At 36.3% G+C, this 11,206-nt stretch overlaps 1 protein-coding gene across 3 annotated transcripts in view; it reads right to left on the bottom strand.

Annotated features, from left to right (window-relative positions):
* QSER1 (glutamine and serine rich 1) overlaps window positions 1-11,206 on the bottom strand; it is an 87,276-nt gene that overhangs the window by 50,344 nt on the left and 25,726 nt on the right. For 2 of the 3 annotated variants that reach the window (XM_082410405.1, XM_082410406.1), the window contains exons 2-3: window positions 2,586-2,698; window positions 2,024-2,185 (exon numbers count right to left, since the gene is read on the bottom strand). In XM_082410405.1, coding sequence (XP_082266531.1) covers window positions 2,024-2,185; window positions 2,586-2,698 — 275 coding nt within the window. The remainder of the gene's footprint in view (window positions 1-2,023; window positions 2,186-2,585; window positions 2,699-11,206) is intronic. The other variant, XM_082410407.1, reaches the window with a different exon arrangement.

The following is an 11,206-nucleotide window of genomic DNA, read 5'->3' as shown; positions in this document are numbered from 1 at the left end:
TGTACATGTCAATCCCAAACTCCAAGTCTATCCCTCCCCTCTACTCTTCCCCCCGGTAACCATAAGTTCGTTCTCTAAGTCTGTTTACACATTTTTCAGTGAATTTCCATTAAAAAAAATTCTTTTTCATTTTGGCAAAATTGGGGAAAAAAGATTCTCTGGCCCTTTTCAAAAATATTCTTCTTTCACCTCTTTCCATTAAATGTCAAAAAAGTGGGAATTCCCTGGAGGTCCAGTGGTTAGGACTCAGCACTTCCACTGCTGGGGCCCAGGTTCAATCCCTGGTCAGGAAACTGAGATCCCACAAGCCTCGCAATGCAGACAGAAAAAGGATTACCGTTACAAGGACAGAAAATATCTAGCTACTCTTGAAGGAATAAATAGTGCTTAGAATTAATGTTTAAAATAATGTAATTATAGAAACTGAGATAGAAAGTCTAACTAAATACATGTAATGTAAAATTATTCCAGGAAGCAAAAAATAAAGCTATTGTGTAGTTTTATTTTTTTAATATTTATTTATTTATTTGGCTGCATTGGGTCTTAGTTGCAGCACATGGGATCTTTTGTTGTGGCGCATGGGCTTCTCTCTAGTTGTGGCACGTGGGCTCCAGAGCGTGCAGGCTCAGCAGTTGTGGCCCGCGGGCTCTCTAGTTGTGGTGTGCGGGCTTAGTTGCCCAAGCAGGGATTGAACCCGCATCTCCTGCGTTGGAAGGCGGATTCTTAACCATTGGACCACCAGGGAAGTCCCTTATTGTGTTTTTTAATATTGCTTTATTTCACACTAAAACATTGTTTCTTTGGAAGCAGAAAAAATGTTTCTAAGACATACGGAGAAGCTCTATTAATGGAGTTTACATCAGAATGTAAAATATTATTTCCTATAGCTATTACTTAAAAATATATTCTTTAAAGTGAAACCTTAAAAAAAACCTAACCTTTCTGTCATCCTGCAAAGAATAAAAAAATATACAAACAATTTTGGCGGGGGGGGGAAACAGTTGAAAAATGAAATAAGAAAAATAAAATAGAAAACTACATAATAGGACTTCCCTGGTGGTACAGTGGTTGAGAATCTGCCTGCCAGTGCAGGGGACATAGTTCAAGCCCTGGTCCGGGGAAGATCCCACATGCTGCAGAGCAACTAAGCCTGTGCGCCGCAACTACTGAAGCCCACACACCTGGAGCCCGTGCTCCACAACAAGAGAAGCCACCGCAATGAGAAGCCCGCGCACCGCAACAAAGAGTAGCCCCCGCTCACCCCAACTAGAGAAAAAGCCCGTGCACAGCAACGAAGTCCCAACGCAGCCAAAAATAAAAATAAATAAAATTTAAAAAGAAAAGTACATAATATATCAACTTTTAATGGCTTTTATTAAAGACTGACTTACTCTGTTCAGTTAAGGATAACTTTACATAACTCTAATGATGAAATCAGTTCCAAGACTGTTTTTTTTACTGTACCACACCTATCCAGCCCAAAGTCACTAAAAGAAATGAAATTTAATCTTTCACCAACCGCCCCCCACAAAAGATAAATATGTGAAGTGATAGCTGTGTTAATTAACCAGATGTGGGGATTCTTTCACAATGTAAATGTATATCAAATCACCACAATGTACACTTTAAATATCTTACAGTTTTATATGTCAATTACACCTCTATAAAGGTGAAATAGGAAAAAAAAATAAAAATAAAAATTTAATCTTTCCTCCTCTCAAGTAAACAAGTAACTACTTAAATTGCTAGATAAAAACTTTATACCTAGGATTTATCTTTAACAATTACCTGCCTTCTTCAACTTGCTAGTTTTCATCAGAGTGCTAAAACTGAATTTCTGCTAGTAACAATTTCTTGAATTTTGTCCACCTTAAAATAGTGAAAAATTCCAGGTTTTAAAGTTCACTGGAAAATCAATAATTAACATCACTCTCAGCCACACTACTATAATGACAAGACTATCAAAAGTGAAATTTTATCCATATTTTTAAAGGACTTAAAAATTCTGAAAACAAAGAATCACCTGTCTGCCAGGATGGGGCCCTGAATTGTGGTAAAAGAGTAGTTCCTGAAGAAGCAGCCTGAGCAGTTCGGGATTCAACAGCAGAGAGAAAATTCATCACTGAAGATTCTTTAGTGTTAGTGCTGGCATTGTTCACACTAGTATCAAATATTCCAGAAAGACCTACATTTGAAGATAAAATGTATCCCAAAGTAAAAATATATGTTAATATAAAATGATATTCTGGATCCTATTTTAAAAAGGAATCTCTGACATTTGAGGCCCGAAGTTCTACAATCCTAAACTGTTTTATTATGAATAGCAATAAATATTAATTTGCTCAAGCATAATTATAATTTAAAATATACAGAGATGCATGAAAAAAAGATCTCCCTACTAATTAGTTATACAGATATTCCCTAGAAGTAAAAGACAAAGCTTTTAATCTCATTTTCATTTTAACATTTCCCATGAAACCATTATGTTCTGTATACTTTCATAACCCAACGTGTGAAAATTGATTTTTCTGCTTATTCACTAAATGTACCCAGATTTGTGGTATATTTCACAAGAGAATTTTTACCGGTTGGCTGAGGTGTGGCAGCATATCCAGGAAGCTGATGAGAGGCTGCAAAAGTCTGTCTCTGAAGGAGATCTGTTTCAGAGTGAGAAGGATGTCCTTCTTCATAGCTTAAACTAGAGGATGATAAAAATAAATGACAAAAAACACACAGCTCAAACCAGATGATCAAAAAATTTCTAGGAGAGCAATTATGAAAAGTAGCATAAGTCTTTGACTAAATTCCTGACCTACAGATCAAGAGATCAAACACAGTCTGATAATACTGTCAAAATGCGGGGGAACATATTGAAGATACACTGGGAAGAAAAGTAATACACAGCATTTTTCTTAGTTCAACTTTACCTAAAACAAAGTCCTTTTACTGGAAGAGGTAACATGGTACATTGGGAAGAGCAATATCCTGGAAAATAGGAGAGCTGAATTCACTGTCCAAGTGCTATTACTGGCTTACCATGTGATTTCAATAAGTGACTCTATTACTGTTGGACTTATCTCCTCACCTGTATGAATAAGGGACCCAGATAGGATAATCTCTAAAGTCCCTCTAATTCTAACAGTCTCTGGAATATAGTAGATAGTTCAAATGAATTGATAATTAACACTATTTCCCAATAACTCTCCTAGAAAATTTCAAGCTTATACATCTTGAGAGTAATTCAGAACGAGATATTTTTCTCCCCTTGATTTTTATTCTGAATATTTTAAACCCACAGAAAAACTGAAACAGTACAATGAATAACCTGTATACCCATCACTTAAGTTTCAACAACTGTTAACCTTTTGTTATATTTGTTTTATCTTTATACACAGACATATATACTACTTTCTTTTAATCTATTTGAGAATAACTTGTGGACATCAAGAAACTGTATCCTTAAATAATTCAGTTGCATCTCCTAGGAATAGGACATTCAGCTGTATAACCAAGTATCATTATTAGACTTGAAGAAATTCAACACTGTCATTATAACATGTAATACAGAGGTCACATTCCAATTTTCCTCAATTGTTGTCAAAATGTTTGATATTTTAAAGCTCTCTGTAGGATGCAATCAAAATTCAACAATTATATTTGGTTATGTCTCTTTACATTTAGAACAGTGCCTCCACTCTGCCTCTAATGCCAGACCCCTTTTGCCTTGACTTCATGACATGGACTTTTTATTTTGAGGAATCCAAGTCAGCTGAATGTAAGCTATCCCAAATTCTGGATTTGTCTGATTGCTACTTCATGAGAAGCACATAATGATGCTTCGTAATTCTTATTGCACTCATGAGGACACACATAATGTCAGTCTGTCTCACTGGTGATGCTAAACTTGAAGTGGTTAAGGTACTGTCAGATCTCTCAATGTAGTTATTTCTTCTCTTTGAAATAAGTATGCAATTGTGAGGTGTTACTTAAGACAGTGTCAGTATCTTGTCCCAACAGCTAATGGTTTCAGACACCCTGCATTCATGATCTTCATTTCAATTACTGCACTGAAGATTAGAAACAGTAGTCTTCTAATTACACTACCTTCCATATTTAAAAGTTAGCATTCTTCTATAAAATAAAAATTAGATTTTTCCCCTTTTCTCTCTCTCTTATCTATATACATACTTAAATATAATATATAAAATATATACTAATATGTTTTTTAATGCGTATACGTTGTGCTTAAAAAAAATATCATTGTAGACTCTTCATATTTAATTTATAGTGTCCCTTCAATCTTGTTTCCTTTTGACATATCCTCCTTGGTGCTCAGACACATTCTTACCTCCTAGCACAAGATGCTTCAGGTTCACCTTGGTTTTTTAACCCTGTACCACACCTGAAATCAACCATTTCTACTCGGAGTTTTTTAGTGGGCAATGGCATTTTGAAACCAAGATCTGGGTGTCAGGTGTATTCAATGCCTGAGGTGTCACTGCTTCTAGGCCCTTTAAGTGGACAAAGCTAGGAAATACATGTCTTTTTAAAAACATGAGTTCATAATGACAACTCTAACTCAAATCCAATGTAGTATTCCTCACCTTCCTCCATTTCACATGTATTTCCCTTTTCCTACAGTCAGAATCCCAGTTCACAACTACTGATACATCAACATATTTACTCATTAGCTCTATCCGAAAATACTGTAATACAAACTCTTTCAAAAACAAAACCATCAAGTAAAGTTAAGTATTTCTTCACAGTACTTTCTGTCTCAAGATCATGTCCCATTAAGTATATACAGTTAGAATACTGATGCGAAAGTTAAGTAAATGATTGTTTTAGTTTGAAGATTCAATTTTAGGATTAATTTAAAATCTATTTTAAACTTTATAAATCAACTTAAGGTGTACGTTACATACAGTAAAGTGCACCCATTTTAAGTGTACAGTTCAATGTGTACACATTTTTCGATAAATGTACACACCAGTATAACCATAATCCCAACCAACTTACAGAACATTTCCATCACAACAGAAGGCTTCTCATGCCCCTTTGCAGTCAATATCTTTTTCATCTCACCCCTGGCCCCAGACAACCACTGAGAAACCTAATGTTATGAAAATTTAGGCTTGCTTGTCCTAGAATTTCATATAAATGGAATCATACAGTCTGTACTCTTTTGTGTCTGGCTTTTTTTCATTTCAGCATAATGTTTCTGAGATACATCCATGTTGTTGCATACATAAGTAGGTCATTCCTTTTCATTGAATTATATGAATTTATCACAATTATGTTTATCCATTCACTACTGATGAACATTTGGATTGTTTCTAGTTAGAAGCTACTATGAATAAATGCACTACGAACATTTTGTATACGAGTCTTTTGTGGACATATACTTTCATTTCTCTAAGTTAAATATCTAGGAATGGAATTACTGGGTGATAAGGTAGGTGCAAGTACCATTTTACATTAGCATCAGTAATTAATCAACATTCCGTTTTGCTTTACATCCTTGTCACCACATGATCTTTTCAGTCTTCTTAATTTTAGCTATTCTAGGTAGGTTAAGTGGTATCTCACTGTGGTTTAATTTGCATTTCCCTAATAACAAATGATGAGGAGCATCTTCTTATATGCTTATAGACTATTCTTGTAGCTTCTCTTGTGAAGTTTGTTCAAAGATTTTGCCCTTTAAAAAAAATTGGGTTGTTAGCCATCTTACTGGGTTGTAAAAAGTTTTTAAAATACAGTCTGGGACTTCCCTGGTGGGGCACTGGTTAAGAATCCTCCTGCTTATGCAGGGGACACGGGTTCAATCCCTGGTCCGGGAAGATCCCACATGCCACAGAGCAACTAAGGCCATGCACCACGACTACTGAGCCTGTGCTCTAGAGCCTGCGAGCCACAACTACTGAGCCCGTGCGCCACAACTACTGAAGCCTGCGCACCTAGAGCCCGTGCTCTGCAACAAGAGAAGCCACCACAATGAAAGGCCCGCGCACCGCAACGAAGAATAGCCCCCGCTCGCCGCAACTAAAGCCCGTGCACAGCAACGAAGACCCAATGCAGCCAAAAAATAAATAAAAATTAAAAAAAAATAATAAAATGTTTAAAAATAAATAAATAAATACAGTCTGGATCCACATTTTCTTTGGTCAGATAGATGTATTGTGAATGTTTTCTTCCAGGCCGAAGTTCTAACCAATTAATTTAATTGTGGTAAGAGCACTTAACATGAGATCCACCCACTTAAAGAATACAATACAGTATTGTTAACTATGTGCACCATGTTGTACCGCAGATCTGTTCATGAACGATGAAGAGCTTACTCATCTTGCATTAACCAAACCTTTGTATCTGTTGAACAAATAGATACGCCTGTCCTCCTCTGACAGGCTCCCATTCATAAACTGCGCGGCCAGGTTGCCCACCAGCCCTGGCCGGACGCCGCACTCCATCCTGTCTGCTACTTGGACGAGCTGCCTGGCGATGTCCCAGATGACTTCCTCTTGACTCTCAGAATCTCCCACAGCGGCGCAAGGCAGGTGGGAAAAGACCAATGCCCTCAAGGCATGGAGCGTGCCCACTTCCAGTAATTCATTATTTTTTATTGTGGAGTAGCACTCCATTATATAGATGTACCAAAGGTTGATGGTTGTTTTAAATCCGTTCATCAGTCGAAGGACCTTTGGGTTCTTTCCTGTTTTGGCAATTATGAATAAAGCTGCTATAAACACATGCCTAAGGTTTAGTCTGAACATAAGTTTTCATTTCACTTGAGTAAATAACTTAGGAGGGGGACGGCTGAGTTATATGGTAATATGTTAACTTTAGAGAAACTGCTTGTTTTCCAAAGTGGCTATACCTCTTTGCATTCCCACCAATAATGTACGTCTGGTCTGGTTACTCTACATCCTCACTGGCACCAAGTATTTTAAGTTTGTAAGTTGTTTCTTTTCCTTTTCTTTTAAAAAATTTGAGCTATTCTAATTGGTGTGCAGTGGTATCTCACTGTGGTTTTAATAAGCATTTCCTTAATAACTAACAATGTTGAGCATCATTTGTTTATCTACCATGCAGAAATCTTCTTCGGTAAAGTATCCACTCAAATCTTTTGCCCATATTTTATTGGGTTGTTTGTTTTCTTATTAATGAGTTTTAGGAGTTGCCTATATACTCTGGAACCAAATCCTTGGACAGATACATATTTTGTAAACATTTTCTCCCAATCTGTGGCTTTCATTCTCCTAACAATGTATTTAGAAGAGCAAAATAATTTTTTATTTTATGAATTGTAATTTTGATGTTGTAGCTAAGAAATCTTTGCCTAATCCAACATCTCATAGATTTCTTCTTATGTTTTCTTCTAGAAGTTTTATAGTATTAATTTTTCCACTTAGGTCTATGATTCATTTGGAATGCATTTTTTGTACATGGTGTGATGTAAGGCTTGGGATTCTTTTTTTTTTTTAATTTGGATATGCAATTATCCCAATACTACTTATCAAAAAGATTATTCTTTATCTACTGAATCTTTACCTATTGAAACTATCTGAACCTATCCAAAAAAGTCAACTAGCCATATATTTGTGGTTCTGTTCTTAACTACTGTGTTACATTGATCAATGTCTGTTCTTAGGCCAATAACACACAGTCTGATAAATGATTCAGGTTGTACAGATTTTCTAATTTTGTTCTTTTTCAAAATTATTTTGTCTATGCCAGGTATTCCCATATAAATTTTAGAGTCAGCCAGTCAATTTCTACAAAAACACTGCAATGACTCTATACATCAACTGGGGAAAACTACCATCTTAAGAGTATTGAGTCTTCTAATCCATGAGTATATCTATTTATTTGGGTCTTTAATTCCTGTCAGCAATCTTTTGTAGTGTTTAGTATATGATTCTTACAAGTATACTAGGTATCTCATTTTTGTTTTGTTCTAAATTTTTTTAAATGATATGTAATTCACATACCATAAAGGTCACCCTTTTAAAGTGTACAAATCAGAGCTCTTTTAGAATACTCAGGGTTGTGCAACCATCAACATAACCTAATTTTAGAACACTTCACTGCCTCAAAAATAAACCCATACCCATTAGCATCACACCCCACATATCCTCCTCTACCCAGCCCCTGGCAATCACTAATTTTTCTGTCTCTATGCATTTGCCCACTCGCAACATTTCATATAAATGGAATCATATTATATTATATGCAGGCTTTTGTGACTGGCTTCTTTCACTTAGCATAATGTTTTCAATGGTCATCCATGTTACAAACATGGATATATCAGTACTTCATTTCACGGCTAAATAACATTCCATTGTATAGATATACCACATTTTGTTTAGCCATTCATCAACTGATGGACACTGGGTTGTTTCCACTTTTTGGCTATTATGAATTATGCTGTGATGAACATGCACATACAAGTTTTTGTGTGGATGTATATTTTTAATTCTCTTGGGTATATACCTAGGAGTGGAATTGCTGGGTCTTATGATAACTCCATGTTTCACATTTTGAGGAATGGCCAACCAAACTGGCTGTACCATTCTACATTCCCACCAACAATGTTTAATGGGTTACAATTTCTCAACATCTTTACCAATACTTGTTATTGCCTATGTCTTTACTTTTATTATAATACCCATCCTAGTAGGTGTGAAGTGGTATCTCATTGTGGTTTTGATTTTCAGTTATCTAATGATGTTGAGCATCTTTGCATTTTCTTCCTGACCAAACAAACAGAAAGAGAGAGGGGGAAAAACCTTAACACTTATGGGGATATGTCACAGGGACAAAGAGGCAAATTGAAAGAGCTCCCAATGACCAAAACTGGAACATTTTGAGCAAAAAAAACTTAGTAGTATATATCTGTGAGTCCATACTGATAAAATTAAATGATTAATAAATAAATAGAGGAGGAAACACGAATCTCCCTTGAAGAATTCTAAATAATTTACGTAGCAACTCTACATTGAAGGAGGTGGACCATAACTCCCCACTCCTTAATGGGCTGCACATAGCAACTTTCTTCCAAAGAGGATAGTATTGAAAGGAGGAAAAAAACAACAAAAGAGTAACTTTACAGTGCAGAAACCTGACAAACACTACCTCAGCCAGGTGGTAAAAATCAAAATCAACAGTGATAAATCACATTGATAAGATATACCCTTAATATGATGTAATGAAAGTAAGACTTTACCTCTATGATCTCCCTCTGGAGAACCCATAACTCCAGTCTGATTATGAGAAAAAAAACATCAGGCAAATTCCAAGAGAAGGGCATTCTACAAAATACTTGACAAGCACTGCTCAAAAATATAAAGGTCATCAGAAACAAGAAAAGTCTGAGAAATTGTGATGGCAAAGAGGAATCTACTGAGACAAGATAAACAAATGTAAAGGGGTATCCCTGGAGAGACCAAAAAAAGACATTAAGTAAAAACTAAGGAAATTTGAATAAACTACAGATTTCAGTTGACTACAGATTTCAGTTGACTACAATGTATCAGTTAATTACTAGTAACAAATGTACCATAAGAATATAAGAACTTAATAATAGGGGAAAGTGGGTGAGGGTGTATATGGGAACCCTGTACTATCTGTAAATCTAAAACAGCTCTCAGGGAATTCCCTGGTGGTCCAGTGGTTAAGACTCCATGCTTTCGCTGCTGAGGGCTGGGGTTCAATCCCTGCCTGGGGAACTAAGATCCCATAAGCCACGTGGCATGGCCAAAAAACCTCCCAAAACTCCACAAAAAACAAAAGAGGCTCTCAAAAATACAATCTACACTAAGAAAAATTTGTAAGCCATGTCAAATCTTGAAACTTCTTTAAGAGTAAGAATAATGATCAAGATAAACTGTAAATATCAGGAGGTTCTAGGGGTGGTTTTTTGTTTTGTCTTGCTTCTTAGAAATCCATGCTAACTCCACTTCTTTAACAGGCAAGGAATAATTATAACCTCCTAATTGGTCTCTCTGCTTCTGCCCTAACCCCTCCCACCCCCTATTCTCAGCCTGGTCACTCCCTTAAAAAATTAAGTCATATGATAGTTCAATTTTTAGTATTTTGAGGAATCTCCATACTGTTTTCCATAGTAGCTGCACCAATTTACACTCCCACCAACAGGGTACAAGGGCTCCCTTTCCTCCATACCCTCTTCAACACTTGTTATTTGTTGTCTTTTTGATAATGGCCATTCTGACAGGTGTGAGGTGGTATCTTATTGTGCTTTTGATTTGCATTTCATTGATGAGTGTTACTGAACATCTTTTCATGCGTCTGTTGGCCATCTATATGTCTTCTTTGGAAAAATGTGTATTCAGGTCCTCTGTCCATTTTTTAAAAACCGGTTGATTTTTTAAAAAAAATTGAGCTATATGAGTTCTTTGTATATTTTGGATTTTAACCCCTTATCAATAGAATTAAAATTAAAAATTAAATTTAAAAAATTGAACTACCATACTAACTGGCACTTCCACTTCTGGGTATTTTTCTGAAAATTAAAAACACTAATTCGAAAAGATCTATGCACCCCTATGTTCACTGCAGCATTATTTACAATAGCCAAGATATAGAATCAACCTGAATGTCCATTGATAGATGAACTGATAAAGATGTGGGGTGTGTGTGTATATATATTACACATATAATGTGTGTATCACACACAAATATATAAATAAAATGGAATATTACTCAGCCATTAAAAATATGAAATCTTGCCATTTGAGGCAACATGGATGGACTTAGAGGGTACTATGCTAAGTGAAATAAGTCAGAGAGACAAATATGCGGACTCTAAAAGACCAAATAAATGAACAAACATAACGAAACAAAAACAGACTCATAGGGGCTTCCCTGGTGGCGCAGTGGTTGAGAATCTGCCTGCCAATGCAGGGGACGCAGGTTCGAGCCCTGGTCTGGGAAGATCCCACATGCCACGGAGCAACTCGGCCCGTGAGCCACAATTACTGAGCCTGCGCGTCTGGAGCCTGTGCTCCGCAACAAGAGAGCCCGTGATAGTGAGAGGCCCGCACACCGCGATGACGAGTGGCCCCCGCTTGCCACAACTAGAGAAAGACCTCGCACAGAAACGAAGACCCAACACAGCCATACATACATACATACATACATAAAAAAAAGAATGTAAGCAGACAAGAATCTCATTAAAATATTTAAAAAA

The sequence above is a fragment of the Balaenoptera physalus genome, assembly GCF_965194825.1.
Source record: "Balaenoptera physalus genome assembly, chromosome: 10".
In the NCBI taxonomy this organism is placed as follows: Eukaryota; Metazoa; Chordata; class Mammalia; order Artiodactyla; family Balaenopteridae; genus Balaenoptera; species Balaenoptera physalus.
Note: the sequence above shows the minus strand (reverse complement) of the source record. Positions and strands in the feature narration are given on the sequence as shown.